A 26,675-nucleotide genomic window follows, 5' to 3' on the forward strand; every position below is an offset into this window, starting at 1 on the left:
AGGACTTGCAAATTCTAGATCTTGCAACTTCAGTATGCCCCCCCTTGCTCGAGAGCGAGCGACAACATTGATGACCAACATCGATCATCAACCTTATGGAAAGCAGATCAACCAGTTCCCCCCCATTAGCGGCCTATAGACCGGTAAAGTTCCCAAGGAAACCATCATTTTTTTTTGGCTCGAGATTGTGAAGCCAAAAGCAAATGCACAAGTTCCCTAGAGGACAAAGGCAAAGGTAAGCTTGACAAGGAAGATAGTAGTAGTACTCGGTTAGCTACCTAAGTACCCACGAGGGCAAATAATTGTTGTTATAGATGTGACATGATGCTTTGTTTGGATCGGGAGTTTGAAGCCCAAGACAAAAGTAGGAACTCACAAAGAGACAAAGGCAAAGGCTAGATCAGTATCCTTCATGCATAGTTTATGGGACCTTCCTAAAGACAGACATGCTCGGCTACATAGATAACGATGATAAAGATTTGGCAAAGGAGCTGTGATGGCATGCAACGTGCTGACCATAGTGGCCAATGAAACCTGATTTCAGTTGGTTTTAAGAAATTTTCAAAAATCACATTAAAATTGGCTGATAGGGCAAAAAACGTAGAAATAGGGGTTTTATACACAAAATTGGGTGTATCTTGAGGTTTTAAGATTGAAATCACAAAAGAATAAGTGGACTAGTTAGAGAAAGTCGGTGTTTAGCAACTGTCAAAATTACAGATTCATTTGTGGTGGAACATAGATCACGATCCATGTATCCCAAAGACAGAACTTGGCAGAGCTTAACTGAGACCAGCTGACTGATACTATTTTCAAACAACGAAAAGAAAAGTTTGGGATCAAATTGAGCTAAAAAAGACACTCAAATCAAGGGAATTGTTAGAAAACACTCAAAGTCAGTCTATCTAACCAGAATTTTGGGATTTTTCATCTTTTTCTTATCCAAATTCAAAACGGTTTGGGGAGTAGCTTCACAATAGTAGAGACTATAGGTTGACCAAGTTTCAGGTCAAAACGAGGTCAAACATGGATCGCGATCCATGTACCTCATCATAGTTTTTGGCTAAAAATTTAGTGGGTAGCTGAGAGCTAGACAAACAGGTCAAATCCCAAGTCCAAAAGTGATGGAACATGGATCGTGATCCATGTACCCTATTTGAGTTTTTGGATAGAAAATTTATCAGCTTGCGACGACAGAGACTATTGTGAGCAATACTTCCCAAAGCAAGGTAGCCAAAAGAGTTTAAAATGTGGGTCAAAAGGGCCAAAAACACTTTCAAGGTGGAAATCCGCAAAGTCCGACTTAGGGTTTGACTTTAAGCTGACCAGAACTTGCTCAAATCCAAACATATTTTGGGGATAACCAAGGAATACCTTCATCTATAAGTATTTCAAATTTGGGGTCAAAAGCTCTCTAAACATGGATCACAATCCACGTATGTTTCCCAAATTTTTGAGCTAAAACCTAGCCACTTTGCTCTACATGCTATTTCTAGCATAATCCCAAAGTTCCATCTCATTTGGACCTAATTTAAATCCAAGTACTCTGAGGAAAGTGCAAAAATTGACTTGATTTCCAATCCAGAAGTCTAAATCCAAAAAAGTTTGATACCATAACATCTAGTAATCCTGTTGATCTTGATGGTACCAAGAAAACTCAATTTGGTGTCCAAATATGGATCACAATCCATGTATCCATGGTGATAGCGTGACATAAAATTTTTCTAGACTATAATGCTACATGAGGAAACATATCCCAAGTCTGGTTCTGGAAAAAAAAAGAGCAAAAATGGGTCAACATGCAGTAAAATAGGAGACAAACTCAAAATTGTAGATCAGACATAGGGTTGGGTATTTGACCTATCAAAACAATTACAAATTTGAAAATATTTGGAATATAGATTTTAGACAGAGTATAATAAGCTCCCAGAGATCAAATCTAGATGTGGTAGAGCATGGATCGGGATCCACGTATCCCAACATCAGTAATTGTTGAAAATTGAAACAGAGCCTATTGATAACCTTATCTAGCCATTGTCAAAATTTGAAGTCAAAATTTGATGACCCTATAGAAATACTTGAGTACATCTTATATCTCAAGTTTAAGCTAAAATTACCTTATGGAGACCAAGATACAAGCAAAAGTTCCTGTGTGCTGGTCTTGATACTATTTTGAGTGCTGTTTCAAGTGCAGTTTACCAAAATTGCTCTAAATTTTGATACACAATTCCAAATTGAGTCAAGTAAAGCCAAAAAAAAAAATTGTGAGCAATAGTACTTTTTCAGGTTTCCTAATTTTAAACTTTTAGCATACCCCAAACCAATTTCCATAGACCAAGGGTCTCAAGGTCCTGAATTTTGAGAGTCTACCTAACCAGGGACAACAAGGGATAAATTGCACTAAGCAAAGGAGGGCTTGTCAAGGACTATCTTGAGAGTATTCAGTGAGCCTTAAACATGACAAATCTTCCACCCCTATGGTTTTCACTCAACTCAATGATAGGCAAACCACAGGAAATGTTGCAACACCTTTAACACTAGAATGGTAACATGACACTTTTATGTCCTTGGACACTTTTGTGTCCTGTAAAGTGACCATTTTGCTTGAATTATTTGAAGAGTATGAAAATGAATTTCTAGGTGCTATATATCCACAAAGTTGCCTTATGAGCTAAAAAAAACTTAGCATTTTTTTTCGAGTATCAATCTCACCATTAACCTTACTCTTACACAACATTTTTGAACCTAAACTGTGTGAAAAAACGGGTCCTGTTTTTGGCTTTTTTCCAATTTTTGGCAACTATACCACTCTAAACTTCATGTTTGTGAGGTTTAGATGGCTAGAGGTTAGGCCTTCATAGTTCTCAACATGTTTTGATGCTTGTAGGAAGGGCTAAGTGTTAAAATAGAAAGTTATGACCAATTTACAAGAATTGCATAATCCTGTTTTTTGGCCAAAATTAGCACTTTTATGATTTTTTTTGGTGGCTTTCTTGATATCCAAATTCAATTTTGATTGTGTAAGTGTAATGTATAACATAAATCTCATCTTCCTTGAGTTTTGGGGGACCTAATATGCTATATATCATACTATATGATGATGGTTGAGTTTTTTGATTGCTGAAGAATACGATACATTTTAGAGTAGCAAGTATAACTTTCTCAATATTGCTAGTTTCTTAGTCCAATTGTGTGTATTTTGTAGGTAGTGACCATATCTAATCATAAACTACAAACTTGTCTAGATATTGAGTAGTTTCTATGGGTTTCTAGAGGTCATAATGCTAAACTGTTTTTTCATGTTTGCTGTATTTAGCACTTTATCATTGCCCCTAGGGTTCCAATTGTAAGAGATCCATTATCCTTTTGACATGCTCCATGGATCCTTTTGAATCCAGAGGCCCAAAGGGAACTAAGAAAACATGTATATAGTATCTGTATTGAGCGTGACTATAGAAACTTTTAATGATAGGTCCGCAGAATGGCAAAAATGCAACCTTTTTTGTACCTTTTTTTTTGCCCAAAAAACTATTAGTGAGGTAAAATAAACCATATGTTTTGGTCACCAACCCATTGAAGTTAACGGGGCATTTTATCTCATGTCCTACAAAAATTTCCACTCTTATTTATATGCAATCAATCGTAAGAAATTGCTGTTTTGGGCAAAATGCACTGGTCCATCAACTTTGGAGGCTTGTAGTGACCAAGGGATGAGAAAAATTACAAGTTTCTCATTTTTTCCATATGTAGTAGTTATTGAACTATAAGCTCATGAAAGGATTTTTCAAAATGAGTGGATCTACTATGGTTTTGGAATTTTTTCCCAATACCCTGAAAGGACACTTTTATGTCCTGTTAGGTTACCATTCTAGTGTTAATAGTGGAATTCAGAGGAAACGTGGGGACATATCAAACATACAACACCACACCTCAAGGCATGGCCCATGTATTTTTTCCAAGTGATTATAAGCCTCATTGTAAACCACACTAGCCATTATACACCTCAATTCAATGCATGTGCCTTGGAATGTGAGAGCGAGAATTGATGAAGACCTAGAGGAGAAGCATCTGCTAAGTGATAAACCCAACGTGAGATTCATAAAAATCAATGAAGCTATGAGAGTTCTAATGAATTATGCTGATGAGTTCTTGTATAGATTCTCAAGCGTGGATCCACATAACTTTTAAAAGTGTGTAGAATCCAATGCTAGAGAGTTGACAACCCATAAGAATCTCTATGCATTCACATATACAGATGCCCAAGGACTGCAAGTTTTAATGGTAGATAAGTATGGACAAGAGTAAAAACTTGCTGATCTAATTGACCTAGCCTAAGATATACATACAGGGTTACTTCTCAATGAAGTGTGAGAGCACCAGTGATCCTTGAGATTAGAACACGAGGATTTGGACATAGATTCCCAAAGAGGATTCCACCAAGATTTTCTCCAAGACAAGAAGAGAGAGTGAGAGACATCTTTGCAAAAGACTCCACATTGTTCAGCTTGGTGTTTGAACCACAACAAACGAGACCATATCAAGTATCCAAATGTGTCAAAACAAAGTACAATGGGTCAGGGGATCCAGATGCTCATGTCTCACTCTGCAAACAAGTTTTGAGAGCTAAACAAACTGTAGATGTTCACACCCAGTACGACGGATTTGGATTGATATTGGAAGAAATGGCCTTGCTATGATTTAAATCACTGAAGAAAGATAATTTTCCACACATAGAACAACTCTTATGTGAATTCACAGAGGAATTATCCAAAAGGGGGATCAAGCACAACACGGTGTCACAAATCTATGCTTTCAAAGAGAGAGAGAATGAGAAAGTGAAGAAAGCTTTTCTTTGCTTCAAACAATACATAGGTCTGCAACTATTGCTTCTTTTAGGTACACTCCTTTGTAAGTCTTACGTAGGCTCTCATGGAAACATTGTGCATGATCCAATGGTTGGGCAACTTTAATAGATAAGCCATCTTATTGATTGGATTAAGAATTTAAAAAGAACCACAGTATCTTTTTGCTAGTGTAGCATAATACTCTTGGTGGCCCGTAGGATTCTTGCTCGTAGTATGCCTTAGACGAGCCTTGAGAAACTTTAGCAAGACCCAATCATTTTTCTTAAAGGTTAAGGCTCTTCTGTGCTTATTAGAAGCAACCCTTTTTGCCTTTTCATTGAGATGGATATAACCTCTTTAATCTTTGGAAAAGATTCATGTGAGTCTCGGCTATATTCACTAGAGCGAAGATCTTCCCATGTACTTCAAGTAGTAAGGGACTTTTGGATCTTCCCTCTTTAACCTCGAAAGGTGCTTTCCCCATAGAAGTATGTACAATGTCATTGTACGCATACTCTATGAGAGGTAGGTACTTCTCTCATTGAGAACGTCAATCTACTTTCATGGCATATGCTTTTAGAAAATTCAAGAATCACTAAATTAGTTATTTCACTTTGGTCATCCGTTTGTGGATGATAGGGCAAAAGAGAAATTTACTCTACTTCCTAGATTCTCAAAGAGACCCTTCTAGAAATTACTAGTCATTCTAGGATCTTTGTCCGACACTATGGATGTTGGCAAGCCATGCTACTTGAAAATTTGAGATCTGAAGAGGGTTGCCGTTTGATGTTCCTTAATAGTCTTTTTGACAGGCATAGAGTTTGTTTTCTTGCTAAGCCTGTTGACTTAAACAATCCAAGTTGCTTCCCTTGGTCAAATTTTGACTTTTGGCATACTCTTCATGGTACGCCAACAGAAATACATTTTTACTCCTCAAAGAATAGATTATGGAATCCTTCTTTGCCCCGCATAATGAGAAACATGGGATTCATACATGACTTTCTTATTGTATAGGTGAGAAACACATAGCTTATTGCCGTTTGGAAGATAACCATACTCCAAGGTGAATGGTTCTTTTTTCTTCCCTAATGCAAAGGTTGTAATTATGTACTTAATGTCTGGGTCAGTAGCATACTCATCTACTATAAAATATATGTTGGGATTAAAGCCCAAGTGGCCTCTTATACAGATATGGCTGGCCGCCCGTCTAACTCGCTTTTCACTAACTCTTTGTATATATTCACATATACTTGTGTGAATAATAAGATTTGTGTAATAACCCTTCAACAAATTCTCTGCGTACTGTGTAAGCTCTCTGTCTCTGTATCTGTGTGTGTGTGTGTGTGTGTGTGAGTTGATCTAAGCTCCGCTCCGCGACTTCAATTGGTATCTGAGCAAGGCTCAGTGCTTTTTCGCGTGATCGCATGTACGCACTTTTGAGGAGGATTTTGGATCCGAAGCTTGGAAATTCACACTCGGCATTCCAAGAGTATTTCCAGAAGGTGACCTGATGTTGTACCCCCCTTTCAAAGTTGTTTATGCCCTGAGAATTTTGTTCTGAGCACTACATCAAAAGATAGATTTCAGCCGCAAAGAAAACCTTCTTGTGTAGATTGGCAAGCAAGAGGTGGTCGGCATCAATATCGGCATCGACATACATCACTCATTAGTCTTCAAAGCATCATCTATATACGAGGTACACATATATATCATCAGATATATATATATTGAAGTTTGCATTGCTACTTCTTGTGCTTGCTAGGTTCTAGGGGAGGTGTGTCCATACAACGGCTTGACACCACTGGCATGTATTACAGATTGATGTACTGTGATTGTGGGTCTGCTAGTTGTGAGTCACGCTAGCAGACAAAACGCCGCAGCGGTCATAGGACAGTGATTGGTCTATTGTAGGATGTATGCTAGTTCTAGGCAGTTTGATGAGCCATCTGAGAGGGTCGTGTGTGGGGTTTTTTGAAGCCAAGCACTGGGGGTTGGGTTACCCAGTGTCTTGCTGGAGTTCCCCTCTACACGCATCCTCTTCAGCGATTTTTATCCCATAGGATGTATGACTTTGTGTAGACACTGGATTGCATCTTATGCGTCAGGCCGTTGAGGCATTGTTCAGGGTTCAGTCTTGAGACAGATACAGGTTCTGTGATTTCCCAGACAGGAGACAATGTATGCTTACAGGATAGCATATTATAGAGATTTTTAGATTTGTCACTGGTCAGCTATTTATGGTTGTTTTTGAGCTATCTTTTGGTTTCCAGAGCTCAGTTTACAGGGGAGACTCTGTCAAAATTTTTCAAAATACTGACAGTTCTTGAGGAGAGGTGTTCAGCTTGTTGTTTACAGCTTGTTTATTGTGTACATAGGCCAGTTTACTTGGGAAACTCTGTCGGATTTTTCCCAGGAGTAAAGAGTTTGGCAGACATGGCATCTTCTCAAAGTGATACTCTTTACAACATAAAGAAGCTGGATGGCACAAACTTTCCATTATGGAAGAAGCAAATTTGGCAGGTTTTGGTGCAGAAAAAATAAGTGAAGCCACTGAAGCTCAAAGGGGAGAGACTAGAAGGTATGGCTGAAGATGAGTGGGAAGAGCTTGACGAGTTAGCTTTTTCGACAATCATATTGACACTGGCAAAAAATGTTTACTTCAACGTAGCAGAAGAGACTACAGCGTATGGCGTATGGCAAAAGCTATGTGGTATGTACAAGAAACAAAGTGTTGCTTCTCATATTTACTGGCTCAAGAAATTGGTGGATTTGAAGATGAAGGAAGGGACAGCCATGTCAAATCATTTCAATGAATTTCACACAATTTTCTGCCAGTTAACAGCACAGGAGATAGTCTTTCCAAATTCAGTGAAGGCTATGTTTCTCTTAATCACTTTGCCAGACAGTTGGGATACTTTTCGCATGGCATTAAGTAATTCTATCGCGCCAGAGGGTCTTACAAGTGTCAATGTAGAAGGCAGTTTTCTTACAGAGGAAGTGAACAGGAAGAACATTGACAAAGGCAAAGGCAATAGTGCTTTGCTTGTTCGAGGGAGACATCAGTTCAAAGAGAAGAAGGGTAAGAAGGCACAAATAGAAGTAAGTCTCATGACTCTAAGTCAAATGATGACATAGAGTGCTAACATTGTGGCAAGAAGGGTCACATGAGAAAGGACTGTACAAAATGGAAACAAGAAAAAGGCAAAGCTAAGAGTTCTGAGCAAGATGATAAGAAGAAGAGTTCAGTGAAGATTGAAGAAGTGAATGTCACAGGATCTGGTTCAGACAGTGATTCCGGAATTGCAGCTGGTGACATCTTTCTCACAAGTAGCTATGATTCTGCTTTCTCGACTTCAGAGGATGGTTATGCCATGAGTGACTGGATTATCGACTCTGGGGCATCTTTACATGTCTCTCCTTACAAAGAGTGGTTTACATCATATGTTGCTACTAAGGATTATGTGAGACTTGGCAATGAGCAGGTTTGCGACATACTTGGAGTGGGAGATGTGTAGTTAAAATTTCATAATGTTTCTTCTTTATTGCTCAAGAATGTCAGACATGTTCCAACAATTCGAAAGAGCTTGATCAGTACAGGGAAGTTGGATGATGCGGGTTATGTGACAGTCTTTGGAAGATCTCCAAAGGTTCAATGATTGTAGCACATGGAAGCAAGTCAGGAACTATGTACACTTTACATGTTTCAGAGGTCAAAAACCATGTAATTAATGTGATTGAGCAGCCAAGTGTATCACTGTGGCATCGTAGGCTGGGACATATGTCAAAGAAGGGAATGGACATATTGTCTCATTCTGGTAATTTGCCTGGTTTCTCATTTCATAATTTTGAGTTTTGTGAGCATTGTTCTTATGGTAAGAAAACACAGGAATCGCACAGATCAAAGAGGAATCGTAGGGACGAATGGTTAGCTCTTGTGCACAATGATCTATGCGGACCAATGCCTAGTTTGTCACTACGGGGAGCAGCGTACTTTTGTACATTCATAGATGACTATTCTCGCAAAGTATGGGTTTATTTTGTGAAGCACAAGGATGAGGTGCTCAAGGTCTTTAAGACATTCTTGCAGCTTGTGGAGAATCAGAGTGGTCAGAAGCTGAAGTGCTTGAGAACTGATAATGGTGGAGAGTACGTTCCAAAGCTTTTCAAGACTTTTGTGAAGCAAAAGGGATTAAGCGGGAACTTACTGCACCATATAATCCTTCACAGAATGGGGTTGCGGAACATATGAATAGAACCATACAGAAGAAGGTCAGAAGCATGCTGTCAAATGATGAGTTGCCTGATGGATTTTGGGCGGAAGTAGTGGCTACAGCACTCCATTTGATCAACAGATCTCCTAGTAGAGTTCTGGAGAGGGAAGCAGTGGCCGAGATGCTATGGACAGGAAAGGCTCCTTCATATAAGCATCTCAGGATCTTTGGTTGTGAGGTTTATAGCCATATTTCTAAGGATTTGAGAAATAATTTAGAACCAAAGAGCAAGAAGTGTATATTTCTTGGCTACGGAGAATCGGGCGGGATGGGTTACCAGCTTTGGGATCCTGAGTCCAAAAAATTTATTCGTAGCAATGATGTGCATTTCAATGAAGCCAAGTTTCACGCTAAGCCAGAGAAGATAGAGGAGATCAGAGGAGTTGTCTTCAGGGAAGATGGACCTAGTGCTAGCACATCAAGACAGCATAGTCAGGCTCAGGAACAGCCTATAGTGGCTAGAGAGGCAGAATCAGCTGTGGTGAGACGTTTTGAGTGTGTCTCCAAACCACTTGATTGTTATTTGCCACCTCTAAATTATGTCATGCTCATGGATTGTGGAGAACCATCTTGTTACAAGGAGGCATTACAAGTGGTTGACTCGAAAAAATGGCAGTTGGCCATGCAATCAGAGATGACGGCTCTGCATAAGAATCAAACGCGGGATTTGGTTCAATTGCCAGAGGCAAGAAAGCTCTACCTTGTAAGTGGGTTTATAGGTATAAGCTTACTCCTCATGATGGACAGCCAAAATACAAAGCACGGTTGGTTGCTAAGGGTTTTAAGCAAGAACAGGGAATAGATTTTGATGAAGTCTTTTCACCAGTTGTCAAGATGACAACATTGAGAAGTGTACTTGCTTTGGTTGCCAAACATGATCTGCATTTACATTAGATGGATGTGAAAATGGCATTTCTTCATGGAGGTTTGCATGAGGAGGTTTATATGAAGCAGCCAGAAGGGTATGTTGAGAAAGGCAAAGAGAAATTGGTATGTCATTTGAGAAAGAGTCTCTATGGCTTGAAACAGGCACCAAGAGAATGGTACAAGAAGTTTCACCAATTTATGCTTTCTCAAGGATACAAGAGAAGTGAGACAGATCATTGCCTGTATACTCGACAAGCTAAGAATGGTAGCTTGATAATCCTCGTCTTGTATGTGGATGACATGTTACTTGCTGGTAGACAAATGGAAAAAATCTCAGCTCGTAAGTCAAAAATGGCAAAGGTTCTTGACAAGAAAGACATGGGTGAGGCAAGTCATATACTGGGTATGCGTATCCAACGAGATAGGTCAAAGAAGATGCTTTACTTATCTCAGGAAGAGTATATTGACAAGGTGTTGCAACGTTTCCATATGGACAGGGGAATAAGGAGGAGCATGAGATTCATACATTACTTTCTCACGTAGTGAGCTAGTAACGCATATTATATTTCCATAGAGAAGATAACCATCTTGTAAAGTAAATGGCTCCTCTTTTTTCCCTAGTGCAAGGGCTGAAATCACATCTCTAAAATTGGGATCAATAGCATACTCATCTATCATAGAAGATAGATCATTGTGAGTTGCTATGGAAACCGCATTCACTCTCGACCGTCTTGAGAGTGCATCGGCTACTTGATTATGCTTGCCAGCAATGTGAGCAATATGAAAATGAAATTGCGAAAGAAAATTTTCCCACCTCATTTTTTTGTTGGAGAGCTTGGTCTGCATCATGAAGTACTTAAGACTTTGGTGATCCATTCGCAGAATGAAAGGAGTCCCCAATAAATAGTGCTTCCATGAGTCTAAGGCATGTAGAACTACAAGGAGTTCCTTTTCATATATGCCTAGAGCTTGCTCAACAGGGTCGAGCCTTCGACTTTCATAGCCTATGGTACACCCTTCTTGAAGCAAAACAACTCCAAGGCAATCACCACAAGTGTCACATTGGACCTCAAATGGCTTTGAGAGATCCGGTAGTGTAAGCACAGGTTGAGCCTGATAAGCTTTTATTTAAGCTTTTTGAAAGAATTGTTCTCTTTGGCAGACCATGTGTACCTAATGTTTTTCTTTGTTAGATCATGTAATGGTCCTGCTATTAGTGAGAACTTTTCTATGAAGCATCTATAGTATTCACACATACCTATAAAGCTTCTTAATTTATGAAGATTCCTTGGTTGAGGTCATCCTTTTATTACCTCTAACTTTGATGGATCCATTTGGATGGCATCTTGAGAGATAATGTGACCTAAATATTGAATCTCTTGTAAGAAAAAATCACTTTTCTTTCGATTAACATAAAGTTTATTCTCTCTTAGAACTTGAAATTTTACCTGGAGGTGTCGCTTGTGTTCGTCTAATGAATTAGAGTAGATGATGATATCATCAAAAAACACTCCAGTAAAGGTTTGGTGAGGCCTGAATAGCTTCTCCATCAAGCGGTTGAATGTGGCTGGTGCATTGGTCAAGCCAAAAGGCATGACAATGTATTCGTAAATACCAAACATAGTGCGAAATGCGGTCTTTACAATGTCTTGATCAACTATCCTTATTTGATGATAGCCACTTTTTAGGTCAATCCTACTGAAGTAGGTAGACCCTTGTAGCTTATCAAATAGGTCTTCTACCGGTGGAACGGGAAACCTATTTTTGATAGTGATCCTATTTAGTGCTCTATAGTCGACACACATATGATACACGCCGTCTTTCTTTTGCACTAATAGCATAGGAGAACAAAATGGAGATGAGCTAGGCCTAAGCATGCCCTTCTCAACTAACTCATGCACTTGTCGCATAATCTCCTCTTGTTGAGCTTGAGAAACTCTATAAGGAGGTTAGTTAGGCTCTTTTAGGAGGTAGCTCACAAGGGATGTCGTCAATAAAGACATCTTGAAACCCCTTGAGAAAATTGGATAACTCTAATTCCTTTTGATTGTGTATATTTTCTTTTGCTAAACATTAGGTTCATTTTGAGAATCTTTAACAAAAATCATGTACGCGAAAATAGAGCTCTTTATTGATTAGCTTGTGTATGTACAATGGGTATAGTGTTACCCATTTCCTTAGCATCTATATACACATCTTTTTCCCTGAACTTAAAGGAGATTCTCCTTTCAAGGAATTTAACATTGGCAGCCATGCGATCAAACCATGGTGCCCCTAGGATTACATCCTCATGCTTGAGAGGAGAGATAAAGAAGTACTCTTTGTCCACATAGCTTTGGACATGGAGCCTCAATTTTCCAATTAAGGGAGTGACTGAAGCTTCTTGCCCATTGAAAGCACCGTCTGTGGGTAGGACATCTCCCATCTTGTAGGTTTGTATGCCTGTCTTGGTGGCCAACTCTATAGATATAAAATTATGAGTAGAACCGGGGTCAAAGAGAATAAAAGCATCATGTTCTCTTAACTTTCCCAAAGCATGGCATAGAGGAGATCCTTTGTGGTGAGTTTTCTCCTCTTGGATTTCGACCAAGGTAGATCTAGGAGGATCATGGCGGTTGTTCTTTTGGGGACAAGGACGGTACGCATGCCCTTGTTCGCCGCACTTGAAACACCGGTTATCCTTGCGATAACGCTCAAGCTCTTTGGGAGAGAGTTTATTTTTGCCTTTGTAAACTCCCTTCTCCTTAGCTTTGTTGGAGTTGCCCTTAGGAGACGTTTGGACATTGTCCTTCCCCTTAGTCTCATTAGAACCCTTGTTTTCCATGGGCTTAGAATTTCTTTTAGCCCCCGTTTGGAAATTGATTCAAGAGGCCACCATAGTATGATGTTACAGCCGATATGGTGTGTGGCCTTTGGGAGTTGACATACTCCACCATTTCTTTGGTTAAGCCCGCACAAAATTGTTGCTTTTGCTCTCCAAAATCCAACTTTTTGAAGACAGTGGCTTTGAGTTGTAGGTCCCAAAACTTGTCTACATATTTGTGGATGGACATAGGGAGAGAGATTCAAGCTTCACCATTCGGTGAGTACTTTGTCTTTGGCATCGGTGGCCAAAAACTGCTTCATAATGGAAGCTCTTAAAGCTTTGCATGTTCGTGGAGCTTCACCGTTGGCGCGTAGGCTAGACCACCATTGCCTGGCGGACTTTTGAAAGTGCATAGCTACACGATGTAGCTTAGAGGACTCCGTGAGCCCTCATCTCTAAACGCCGCATCAAATTGTTGGATAAAGGCCAAGACTTTGTCCGTAGCACCAAAAGTGCCATTGTAGGTAAGGAAAGAGATGCTCTTCCCTCCCTCTTTGATCTTCTTGAGCTTGGATTACCTCTTCCACGTGGCATAGGATTTCCTATGGCCTCTTCTTTTTGATGGTTCAAAGGTTGCACCATCACTTTCTTCAGAAGATGAAGAATTTGAGGAAGATGGATAAGAGGGTGACCTCTTTCTCGCCTTGATCTTCGTTGTCTTGACCATCACTTTCATAAGAGAAACAGGATGAAGAAGATGGAGAAGAGGGTGTCCTCTTTCTCGCCTTTTTCTTCTCTTGCTTTTCGTCATCCCTCTTTGAAGTATGGTGTGGAGAAGTATGCGATGGTATTCTCCGTTTTGGAGGTGATGGAGAGCATTTATCCCGCCATCTTCGTGGAGCCATCTCTGCTGAGGTGGCGGAAGACTTACTTCTTTCTCGTTCCTTCGGTGGAGGCTCTTGAATTCTCCTTTTGAGAAGGAGAGGTGTCATCAAGGAGCAAATTTCTGAGCCCTTCATAGGGATCCTCTTCTTCTTCCCAAATCGGAGAGAGACCTCTTTTGGAAGTCTCACAAGGAGGCTTCCTAGGTGTTCTCTCGTCATGGTGGGGAGCTTGGAGAATCCCATGAGCTTGAAGCTGCCGTTGCACTTCACTTTGAAGGGATGTATTGCCCATGGCTTGTTGAAGCCTAGAAACAAAATAGTTAACAAGCATCGGGGCATCATTAGTAGCTTGCTCATTAGCAAAATCAAAGTTATCAACATTAATTTCACTCTCTTTACTATTGTCAGCCATTCTAAAAACTTTTGGCACTTCAAGCCCCAATTGCTACTCCTCTTTACCCCTTTAGAAAAATCACTCAAGCTATTGTACCCGTGGCTCGAATACCATTAATTGCAAGGAATAGAAGAGAGGGTCATTCAACACCAAAACAGCACCGGCTCGTTTCAAGCTTCTAATAGCTCAATAGTGGTTAAGCCGTAGGCAAGCCCCGTATGACTCCACTTTTAAGACCATAGCTATCGACGGTGATGCCCCATTAACTGCACAAAGCCAGGCACACTGCAAGGCTAAAAAGTTCCTATTCTACTTACTCACATGCAATTAATAGTACCAACCATTTATGGCTAGGTTGAGGACCTCCGTTCTTGAGCAAGAAAAGAGAAACCTTGTGCTCTGATACCAATGTAACATTTAATGGCCTAGTAACTTGTGTGTAGTGAAAAATAGCATGAACATAGTGAGCATTTCATTAGAATAGATTCCTAATGAGATTAACAAGAGTGTTTGGGTGGAGAGAGAAACAAAAAACCTAGTTAGATAGCATGAACAATACTTCAAAAGAGAGAGAAATTAAGCGATTGACAACTGTTGAGGACCGGATTTGCATGGAGCCGGTCCCCCCTCCAAAAGGCTTTGTATTATGGTTTCTCCCATAAAGAGAGACATTTACAATACAATTCTTTATGTTCCTTCAATACTAGCTAGTGCAATGAAGATGGAAACTTCATGCACTAAGCAAAACACTTATCAAACACAGCATCAATTCCCTCACGGTCTTAGACCCAAGACCTCACACACCTTCGAAGATGGTGAGAGCTAGCGGGGTATGAGAGTAGATTGAGAGGAAGAAGGAGTATTCTTACGAGAAAGATGTAAATTTCCTCACATAATCACTCATATTAGCATAGCTTAGTTTAGTAATTAGAATGGTAGATGAGATGAGCATGCATTGAAGATTGGCTCATGGCTGGATTTGCATCACAAAGCCAAGAGTTGTTGATGTAGGCCTCCCTTCTCACAACCTTGGAGTAGGTGGTAAGATTTTTGTTAAAGCTTGAGAAGGAGAGAGAGTCTTCTATACTACACACATGAGATTGTGTGTGTGTGTGATAATACCTTGCAAAATTCAGCCCCCTCTCTCTCTTGGTCGACCCCTCTTGCTTTTTTCTCTTTCTAGCATCCTATTGGACCTCCCTAGGCTTAGCCAATGGTAATTAAGAAGCATAAGTGATAGCCTTTTGACATGTGTCCCCCTTTCCCCTTTTGTGAGAGCTTTAGGTAATTATTTAATTCAACTAAACTCTGATTGGACCCCTTTGCCTCCTGGCCAATAGGAATCAGGCAAGCCATTGGGTTGTTGAATGTTCATTGGTCCCCTTGGGAGACTGTCCAATAGTCTTCTAGAGAGCTTAATTCTTATTGGTTCTTTTATTAAGTGTTTTTAAATTAATTAAACTAGATTTACTCTAGCCTTATTCTCATTGGTCCACCTTCAAGGCCACCCAATTCCTACACCTTGTGGGTATCTGGGCTAGGGAGCTGACATGTGTCCCTCATTCCCTTTGTGTAAAGGGGGCTTGTGTGTATGTGTGTGTCTGTGTGTGTGATATTATCTCTCATCGCCTACTTGCAAGGATTGCCCCCTCCTATGTAGGGATGGATGAAGACTTTTGTGACACACACTAAGCATCCAATTTCCCTAGTGTTTGGGCTTTGGACACAACCTTTAAATTTTGGAACCTTAGCATTTTGGAAGTCTTAATGGGCTAAACCTTAGGGTCTTTTAAGCCCATTGTTGCACATTGCTCTTTTGCAAATGCCCCCCCCTTTGGATACCTATTTTCCCTCCTTTGGATCCCTACTGTGGCCAGTCTACTAAAATAACCAATATTCTAGCTTTTTCTCCCTTGGCACTTCCCCATATTAAATGATTAGTTTAACATGAGAAAATCATTTAGGAGAATTAGATATCGATTATTATGACACAACCAACAGCAGTTTGGTAAAGAGTGACATCAGCAGGATCGCGAGTATCATGTAGACTCAACTTCAAACCCATTTCCATGGGAGTATCATGTAGACTCAACTTCAAACCTGTTTCCAAACTTACATAGCAATGTCTCTATGTAACTTTTCTAACACAAGGCAATACCACCATCACACTGCTTAAAGTGTATACCCAAGTAATGATGCAACAGTCCCAAATCTTTCATCTTGAAAGTAGCATTCAAATCAACCTTAAATTCATCAATATGTCTCTCATTTGGTCCAGTGATCAACAAATCATCTACATAAAGAACCACAATGAGAATTACATCACCCTCACGCTTTACATAGAATGTGCTTTTTGTTGGACTGTTACGAAAGCCTTGTTTGACCAAATGAGTGTCAGATTTCTCATACCAAGCACGAGGAGATTGCTTCAACCCATACAAAACCTTGCTACATTTGCACACTTTTTCCTCTTGTCCTTTCTTGACAAAGCCGCGAGGTTGCGTTACATAAACTTCCTCAAATATGTCACCATTCAAGAAAGCAGTAACAATGTATGATTCATGTACATGCCAACCAAAATGAGCTGCCAATGCACATAGAAAATGCATAGTAGTCATACAACAAGTGGGAGAAAAAGTCTCTTCATAATCTATGCCTTTTTGCTGTGCATAACCCTTTGCAACAAGTCGAGCCTTATGGCGATCGATCTCACCATCCGGCTTGCGTTTCGACTTGTAAACCCACTTTGTACCAATGGCCTTTTTGCCAGGAGGCAAATCACAGTCCATGTGTCATTTTTTATAAGTGCATCATATTCTGATTGCATGATGGCAGCCATCCAATTTTTGGAATTCTGTGCTTCATCAAAATACAAAGGCTCCTCAACATCATGTAAGCTAGACACAGCCAAAGCATAACAATATGATGGATAAGATGCATGGTGAGAGCCTCAACGATTACGACTAGACAAAGGTGCATCCAATTTACTGTCACGCAAAGTGTGCAGTAGCCATTTTGGCATACCTCTAGCCTGCTCATTTTCAATCCTTTCCTCATCAAGTACATCATGTACATCTGCATCAGGAATAGGCTGATCTGTAACATTTTCAAAAACCCCCATAGGCTGTACATTTGCCTCATTGGAACTTACATTAGTATTTCCACCACTGAAAAGAGGCAGCAAAGTATCATAAATGTCCTCTGAGCTTACATTACTATCTCTAGTACATGACAACAAGAACTGAACAGAATCTTCCACAAACACTACATCTCGTGAAACCAAAATACGTTTTGTTTGCAGATAATAGAACTTGTAACCTTTGCTTTCAGCACTATAACCAACAAAAATACATTTGACAGCCTTATCATCCAATTTTCTGCGTTGTGTTTGTGGCACCAAAGCATATGCCAAACAGCCAAAAACATGCATGTGCTCAATAGAAGGCTTTCTATCATGTCATGCTTCATATGGAGTAATAGACTGCAAAGCTTTTGTAGGACACCTGTTTAGTACATAAGTGGCACACATGATGGCCTCAAGCCAAAAAGAATGCGGCAAAGCTTGACTTTTGACCATACATCGTGCCATTTCTGTAAGTGACCTGTTTTCCCTCTCAGCAACACCATTTTGCTGAGGTGTATAAGGCATTGTAAATTGGTGTTTTATCCCACGAATAGCCAGAAATGCATTGAATTCTTGAGACGTATACTCCCCTCCTTGATCGGAACTGAGGGTGCCCATAGTACATGTTGTAACATTTTCAGCCATAGCCATAAATTGTTCGAAGCACATAAAACTTAGGACTTCGCTTTAAGCGGAAATACCCCTGCATGCCTGGAGTAATCATCAATGAAAGTCAGGAAGTAAAGGTAATTGCCCAAGGACGGAGTTTGCATGGGCCCACAAACATCACTATGCACAAGCTGCAACATGCATGTGGCCCGAATTGAACCATCCTTTGGAAACATAGAACGCTGCATCTTACCCAAAATATAGCCTTCACAAACATGTTTGACAGGTGCTTCAAGAGGCGGCAAAGAAGCAACCATATCAGATTTTAGCAAACGCAGTAAACTGGTAAAATTTAGATGACCAAAATGTGCATGCCAAAGTTTTGCATCTAAAATAGCCCTTGAATCTGCAACTACATTTGCAAAATTTTGTCCACACTTGTCATACAAAGTGAGCTTATACAGCCCACGGTACAAAAGCCCAGATGCAACGATTTCATCACCAAAACTGAGATCATGAACTGTTCATCTGTTATTCACAAATTTGACTACAAGTCCAAGTCTAGCAAGTGCAGATACAGACAAAAGATTCTTCTTTATCCCATGTACATAAAGTGCATCAACAAGTGTAAAAGAACTGCCATTAGCAGCAATAAGCACAATCGTTGCAACTCCCTTGATTGGATAAGAGGCATTGTTGGCACAAGTGACTGAATTCCCATGAGGGACAAACTCGAGAGAGGTGAACAATTCACGATGTGAGGTACTGTGCTTTGTAGCACCACTGTTGAAATACCACACATGTGAATCTGCAGCAACAGACAAGCATGCATCATGGACAACAGGATTGTAAGTGCACTCTGCACTAAAAGCCCATTCTGCATCAACATCAACAACACATTCTCCTTTCATAGAAGACTCAACAATGGCTGCATTTGTAGTGGAACCACCATTTCTAGAGGAACCGGCCTCATTCTTCTTAGTCTCTTTGGCCTTCAACTTAGGACACTGCTTGATCAAGTGATCTTTAGCTTTACAATAATGGCAACGCATCTTAATTTTGCCCTTATCACCAGAATTTACAGATGAATTGCTACCAGCAGAAGCATTAGGAACAAAAGTTTTGCCACTCGCAGCAGAACCATAAGAAGTGGCCGCATTGTTGTTACCACCCTTTCTTTGAGAAGCAATAAAAGCCTTTTCAACTGCACGCTGTCTAGTCCTGTTTTTCCTGGAAAGTGACTCTTGCAACAACAATGTGCATAATGCATCAAACTTGATAACTTCTGGATTTCCTTGGGTCATAGGTCTCCAAGTTGTACTAGCAAAAGTTTGGTAAGAATCTGGTAAGGCATCAAGAACAATCTGCACAAGGGAGCTGTCTAAAATGACTTCACCTGCAGAAATAAGTTGCTCATTGACATCCTTGACACCAACAAGAAAAGTGTCCATATCATCTTCCTCATGCATAATCTTCGACTCCAGCTCTTTACGCAGCAAAGCAATTTTAGCCTCATTGCGGCTTGCATAAAGACCTGCTAGAATATCCCAAGCCTGTTTTGTAGATTTTGCTAAACGGATGTGAGGAACAATGGTGCGCTTCACAGACAACGCAATCAATGCATGAGCCTGTGCATCCTTTACATCCCAACAAGCTTGTTCTGCCGTAGGCAACTGCCGTAGGCAAAACAACTCTAATAGCAGCAATCCTTGCAGCAAGACCTGCACCATCCTCAACATCGCCTACATCCTCAGAACCACAACGTACATCAATGCCCTGCACAATATTCCAGATGTCCTTTGACACAAGAACGTGTTGAATCATATAAGCCCACACAGGGTAATTGTCCCCATCCCACCTGTCCTCAGTAGCAAACATCTTGAAGACATCTATGTTGTTGTCAGCCATGGTAAATGTTGCACCTGATGTGAAAACTGCACAAAAATAGGAGAAACGGATCGAGAACAACACGTGCTATATAGCACAAACCATAGAAGACTGTAAGGTACTTATTATGCACAAAACGGCACTGACAGAAATTCTGCACAAAATGATGAAATTGCCTGTGCAGTACTTCCTGTAGTGGAAACAGAGGCCGAAATGAGCCCGAATCAAAAATCTGAGCAGACTGAGCTCTACGAGCCATCCCCGAAATATTTGTCGACCAGCGAACACTCGCCAAACCTCACTGTAATTCGGAGAAAGTGAGCAGGCGTGTGTTGGAGCAGCTGGCGACTAAGCGCGGGAGGACGTAACCTGCCCTGGTACCAATTGTTGGAATTACGGTTGCAGAGAAATACACACAGCTTGGAGAAGATGAAGGAAGCTCAAGGCACACAATAGAGAGTGTGTTACTTAGTGTGCAATGGAAAGATAGATAGCCCTAGAGTGATGGGCGTATATACAATGCACAGGGGAAAAAACCTCCTAAAGAGGGAGAAATTCCCCAGCAGTCCTAGTGTGTTCACACACATCACTACCACATGTGTATGGTAACAATTGTGCTTGCCAGGAATGTGAGCAATATGGAATTTAAATGGTGAAAGAAAATTTGCCCACCTCATTTGTTTGTCGGAGAGCTTGGTTTGCGTCATGATGTTCTTGAGGCTTGTGATCCATTCGTTGGATGAATGGAGTCCCCAAGAGATAATGTTTCCACATGTCTAAGGACATATAGAACAACTAGTAGCTCTTTTTTGTATTAGCCTAATACTCGCTTATTGGAGCTGAGTCTTTGACTCTCATATGCTATGGCGTGCCCTCCTTGAAGAAAAATAGTTTCAAGACAATCACCACAAGCATCACATCGGACCTCAAATGGCTTTGAGAGACCTAGTAGTGTGAGCACAAGTTGAGAGATAAGTTGATTCTTAAGCTTCTCAAAAGCTTCTCGCACTTTTGCAGTCCATGAATACTTAACGTTTTTTTTGTTAAGTCATATAATGGGCCTGCTATTAGGGAGAATGTTTTCTATGAAGCATCTATAGTATACAGACATACCTATAAAGCTTTGTAGCTCATGTGCGTAGATTCCTTGGATTAGGCCATCCTTTTATTACCTCATGCTTGGCTAGTAGTTTTGTTAGTGATTTTGTTTCAAATTCAATACTATGAACCCTTGTTTGCACTTGCTTGAATTTTGTAGTTGTCCATGCCGAGGGTCTCTGATTAAAGCTCAAGCCTTACTCATGATCAGATACAGTTTTTTGACTAGCCACTCTTGTTTTATGTGTGTAGGCATAGATTGGACCATGAAATGTTTTAAGTACTCTTTTTGTCTAGGAATGCCCACCAACGGTAGAGTGGAATGTCTTGAGAAAGGAAAGCTGTATCTGAGATGTGTTGAAGTGAATCATGTGCTTTTAAATCAGTATAAACTAAGTTGTATCTTTAATCATTCTAAGGTAGCATTAATGGGTAGGTCATTTCTACATTCATGATAGGCGGAACCTTCAATGTTTCTTCTGCATTCAAATTGTTTCTTGGGTTAAGAGGATATTTGATCTCACTACTTTATGCTTTTCTAATCTTTTCACAATTCTCTGTCCCGCCAAGCAGACAAGAACGAAGAAACGGGTCGAGATGATTCCAACAAATTTTTAAACACCCAAGCGTGCGATGTTGTCAAAGTGCCACCAATGCTACTCAAGGTCAGGCTCACATCTTCCAAATGTGTGCGTGAGTGTGTCCATCACCATCATCATCAGGGTATGTCAGCTTGTTGTTTGAGCCACAATTTCTTTTCTTGTCACTGTCAAAGTCCAGGCTCGCGGGGCTGCAGATCCCAGCCATACAATCAGCACGCTTTAAAAATAGTGATCATACAACCGGAGCGTCTGATTTCTGACACGTCAGTCGGCTTGTGAATGGAGACCTGACACGAAAGTTTGCTGCTAATGTCGCCGCCTGCACACCATTAGCAAAGCACCACCTCAGCACACAAAATCTGTCCTTGAAGAAGAATGCGACATGCATATCAGCACACAGAACCCCCCTTCCACGAGATTTCCTACACGTCAGCTCGTGGAATCTACTCCTCCCCGTAGTCTGCCCCTCTCGCCTGGCCTTTGACGGCCGGGAAAGGACATTTACTATCTTTTCCCTGGTTTCATGTGCTCCCCCATGGCTCCCGGCTCCCGCCGGTCGCCAGATGGGGTCTCCAATGAAAACAGGAAAGGACAGTAAATGTCCTTTGCCTACACCAGAATTGTGAAACACAACAAGCTGTATGAAATTTCTGTTGTATTTTTTGGAGAGGCAAGGTGATGGGGGTGAAGTGGAGTGGAGACCCAAGGTGTTGGGTTGAAGTGAGGAAATAGAGGCTACTACACAGGAGGAAGGGTTAGTGGAGGTGAAGGATGTTGGGCAAGTATGAATGGATGTCGCATCCTATGGTATAGCTTAAGTGGACTCGTTTGTTGAAAGTCATGGTGTTGCTCTACAACATGCACACACATAGAAGGTCATCGTGTAGGAGACCATTACATAGGGTAAAGGAGCCAGTTGTAACACATGTGCCTTTTAAAAGTCATGCACGCCCCAATTTAGAGACAAAAATTTGAAATATGCTAGGAATCTTGCTTATGTGTCAACTTGTGATTTGCTGAAAACTATACCATTAATGGGCCTTGGGTGTTTCCAACCCTTAAAAGACCTCAAAATTTAAACTCTCAAATTGACTGCCCAAATTAAATCAGAAAAATATCAAACTTGGTATTACCTAATCCGCCTTTGCATGAGGAATCTCATGCAAATTTCAAAATTCAAATCTGATCAAATTTGCAAATCCCACCCAAAATTACACTTTTTTTCTTGAGTGTCTCTAAACTGGCTCCTTTACCCTAGATGATATTGAGAGTGCATCCAATCTAAATAGAGGTGTGAGTCAAGATTACAAAGGTCATGTTCACCTATAGAAACCTTGTGGCTCATAAATTCCACATCACAACAGCCTCGTAAGCCGAATAATTTTACAGTTGCCAAACGGTGTAAGATTGAGAGTGGAGTGTGCTTCCTCCATGAGAAGTATCAATTGTATTACAAGCTTGCTTGACTAATGGGTGTGACTGTGAATGTTGTGGCTACGAGAGCTTATTTGTATCTTGCTTCATCTTATAATTCGAGCAGATCTAAGGCATAAAACGTGGAAATCTCTTGCTTAAAGCAGGGCTGAAAACGCAGATCTTTATGATGGTGATGATCGGTAGCAATGTGAGCACTCGATGCCAGTGAGGGAATGTCCAAGGGGAAGCTCGATGGGCTGTTGAAGTATCAAACCGCAATGGAACAATGCGAAGCACGCGAAGGCAGTTCCAAGCCATTGAACTGATCTACGGGGATGGGCAACATAAGGGTTGATCTAGGATGATACTCTAGTGTTATAACGTCTGTCAAAACACATGTACAACCAGATCGTCACCAAGGGGTAGATGTAGGGCTTAATTCCACTCTTGATGTGAGAGGATTGAAGGGTTGAAATCCGGCTGTAAAAACACAAAAATAAGGCATAAAATGTAGTAGATCTCTTGCATAAAGTAGGGCTAAAAAATAAAATCTTGATGATGGTGCTGATGGATAGTTATGTGAGCACTTGATGCCGGCGAGAGAATGACCGAGGGGAAGCTTGATGGGTTGTCGAAGTATTGGACTGCAAAAGGAATCACGCAAAGGCAGTTCCAAGCCGTGTTCCAACGATGGAACGGATTGAAGACTGAAAACACTGAATTGATCTACAGGGATGGGCAACAAAAGGACTGATCTCGCAGTAAAATCGTAGTGCTATAACATTTGTCAAAACGTATGTACAATCGGATGGCCACCAAGGGCTTTATCTAGGACTGAATTGCAAAAACGCAGATCTAAGGCGTAAAATGCAGCCAAAGTACCGAACCACAATGGAAAGCATGCGAAGGCAATTCCAAGCTATGTTTTGGCAATGGAACGGACTGAAGACTAAAAATGTTGAACAGATCTATAGGGTTAAGCAATGCAAGGGCTGATCTGGTGATGAAACCGTAGTGTTATAAACATCTATCAAAATGCGTGTACAACTGGATGGCCACCAAGGGGTGGATCTAGGGCTCAATTGCACTCTCGATGTGAGAGGAATGAAGGGCTAGAAGCTGGCTCCAAAAACAGAGATCTAAGGTGTAAAACGCAGCAGATCTCTTACATAAAGTAGGTTGAAAACATAGATCTCGATGATGGTGATGATGAATAGCAATGTGAGCACTTGATGCCGGCGAGGGAAGGGTTGAGGGGAAGCTCAATGGGTTGTCTAAGTATCGGACCTCAATGAGAAGCATGTGAAGGAAGTTTTCAGTCGTGTTCGACGAAGGAACGGACTGAATATTTAAAAAAGATGAACTGATCTACAGGGATGGGCAATGGAAGGACTGATCTAGCAATGAAACCATAGTGTTATAACATCTGTCAAAATGCGTGTACAACCAACAAGGAATAGATCTGGGCCTGAATTGCACTCTCGATGGGAGAATGTGGTAGATATTGAACATTGGAAAGACTCACTTTTGAATTTGTATGATCTAAATTGATTTTGAAAAATTGTAATATGAAGTTCAAAACTCATTTAGTATATAATTTTCACATGTGTTGTTTACCTATGGTTATTGTTTAGCGCAAACTTGAAATTTAAAGTGGTTATATGTTATGTTTGTTTATTTTCTTCATTTTAAATCAAAGCACTTTCAATTTTAGAAAGTATTGAGTCCAAAGATATAGGGTATACTCTTTGATTACAAAGCCTTAAATCTTGTGTGGGAATCCTACTTTGTAGGTGGCACATGTAAATTTAAAAATTTGGTCTCTATACTAGGGAAACTCTTGCAAATTTTTTAATGGAGTTCTTGAAAAAAAAATTAAGCTATTAAATTGTTTGTGCATATAAGGTAGGGAGGCCATGCTAATACTATAAAGATATTATGTAGGGGGACTATATTAGCACTTCAATCTCTGTAGATAGGGGATAGGGCGACTATGTAAGGGACCATATATAGGGAGGGTTTTCCTAACGGGATGCATGCACGTGGTATCTCCTTCCCAATATTAGTGAATCCCCAGTGCTTTAAGTATACAACTTGACGATAGAAGAATTCAAAGATTAAAGAGATCCTTTTGGGGCTTAGCTGATTGAATAAATGTAAAGCTTAATCTTTCAACTCATCAAGTGCAAGACCAGCTTAGGTTGTGGTCATGCGAGGGATAACTGGATAACTTTACCCAACTCTGCACTACGCAGGCTATTGTGCTTCCTCTATGGCACATGAAAACTTAGTTACAAACAACCTAGCAATCCGTGGCCACCTAGACGACTGTTGAATGGGCACCTGTGGGTTTCCAATCTTGGGAGGGAATAGGCTATCGACAACATGGTCCCATCATCACGCATCACATAGCATGATAGGCTTCGGGAGTTCTCAACGCAGTTTTTTGTAAATTTTTTACCTTTTTTATTTAGTCATTGCATGCTCCAAACGGGTTACTTTTGCAACTATGCCAAAATCGGCATAGTTGCAAAACATTTGGCATAGTTCTACTGTACCTCTTGCATTTCCTCACGCGACCGTGAATGAGGCTTAGTTATATGTTAGACTTTCTGAGAACTAAGCCTCGTGTGGTCACTCCCTTAAACTAGAGAAAAATTAATTGGGTCTATTTGGTAAATCACTTTTGCTATGTCATTCACAAAGCACAACTCCAAGACAAAAAGGTATGTGCATAGCTCTAGGTAAATTTTGCAATCAATGTCGTTTGATTATGTCTCATAAACCAAAGACAACAAAAGATGGGAACAAGCAGTAGCTCTATCAATCTAAGAGAGGACTTTGGGAGGTTGTGAGAGAGCACTTTTTGAAGAATAGGTTTTCCAAACAAGGCCATCCCTGAAATGTGAGCATTCTAATCCCTTCTCACTTTTACAAAGCGATGGAAAATTTCTAGTCAAATAAAAAGATAATGGCACGTCTAAATTTTCAGCTTGCAATCATAAATTGAAGAATTGTGTACTCTGCATATATATGGATAATGATTAATGCAACACAGACACACTACAATAATTTCCCCTAGAGTCCAATTGTGTGAGAGCAAAATGGTAGTTCAGCCAGCTATGGTTGAGATGATGGCAGAAGCTGGAAGATGGAGCGAGGGTGCCAAAAAAGATAAAGACATAGAGGGGACAAGCAATGGCATAGACTGAATGACATGGGCAGCATGCAATGGAGCGGCTGCAAGGCGAGCATCAGTAGCAAGATGAGATGAAGGAGAAGGAATTAAACACTAGTCGATGTTGACATCGAGCCGACGGACCCACTAGAGCTTCAGCCAAGACCATCAAAAATTCTTGTGCACGGGCTCTCTCTCGTCTCACCTCTCTTGTCTCACAAGAAGATTTAGAAATTTTCTCATGTAGGAAATCGAAGTCTTTTTCATTGTTTTTCATACAATGCATAACATCATGAGCTTCTGCTCGAGAGGCACCACATACCTAGCTAGGTACGATTGCGGGCAAGGGACCACCGGCGTCCCCACTAGGCCGGCGGTCCCCTGCCCCCAATTGTACCCAGCTAGGTATGTGGTGCCTCCCTCACAGAAGCTCTATGTAAATTGTATGATATCTATGAAGAGGATTGAGATCTTGTATATAATTTGAAAGAAAATGGATATATGAAGCTTACTCTACTCAATTAAACTTTTTTCTAGATTGCGCCAATCACTTGAATGTAGTAGCATACTTGTTGGAATGGTCAGTGGACCATTCCTTCCATCCTATCATACTACTAAAACGATTTAAAGGTGTTTTAATATACTACGTGTTATATGTTGGCTTAGGGACAAAAAAATTTCATGAGCATTCTATC

General features: G+C 40.6%; 1 protein-coding gene across 23 annotated transcripts in view; it reads left to right on the top strand.

Annotated features, from left to right (window-relative positions):
• The window catches only part of LOC147451633 (lipid droplet phospholipase 1-like), a 237,913-nt gene that overhangs the window by 202,006 nt on the left and 9,232 nt on the right, over positions 1 to 26,675 (top strand). For 9 of the 23 annotated variants that reach the window (XR_015188803.1, XR_015188807.1, XR_015188804.1 and 6 more), the window contains one exon: positions 21,358 to 21,449. Coding sequence is in view for 14 of the 23 variants with exons in the window: in XM_086517542.1 (XP_086373668.1) it covers positions 21,358 to 21,449 (92 nt within the window). In the remaining 9 variants the exon portion in view is untranslated. Of the gene's footprint in view, positions 1 to 21,357; positions 26,387 to 26,675 lie in introns of those variants that run through there. The other 14 variants (XR_015188805.1, XR_015188808.1, XM_086517543.1 and 11 more) reach the window with 8 other exon arrangements.

Source organism: Adiantum capillus-veneris, chromosome 8 (assembly GCF_014529385.1).
Source record: "Adiantum capillus-veneris isolate H3 chromosome 8, ASM1452938v2, whole genome shotgun sequence".
Taxonomy (NCBI): domain Eukaryota; kingdom Viridiplantae; phylum Streptophyta; class Polypodiopsida; order Polypodiales; family Pteridaceae; genus Adiantum; species Adiantum capillus-veneris.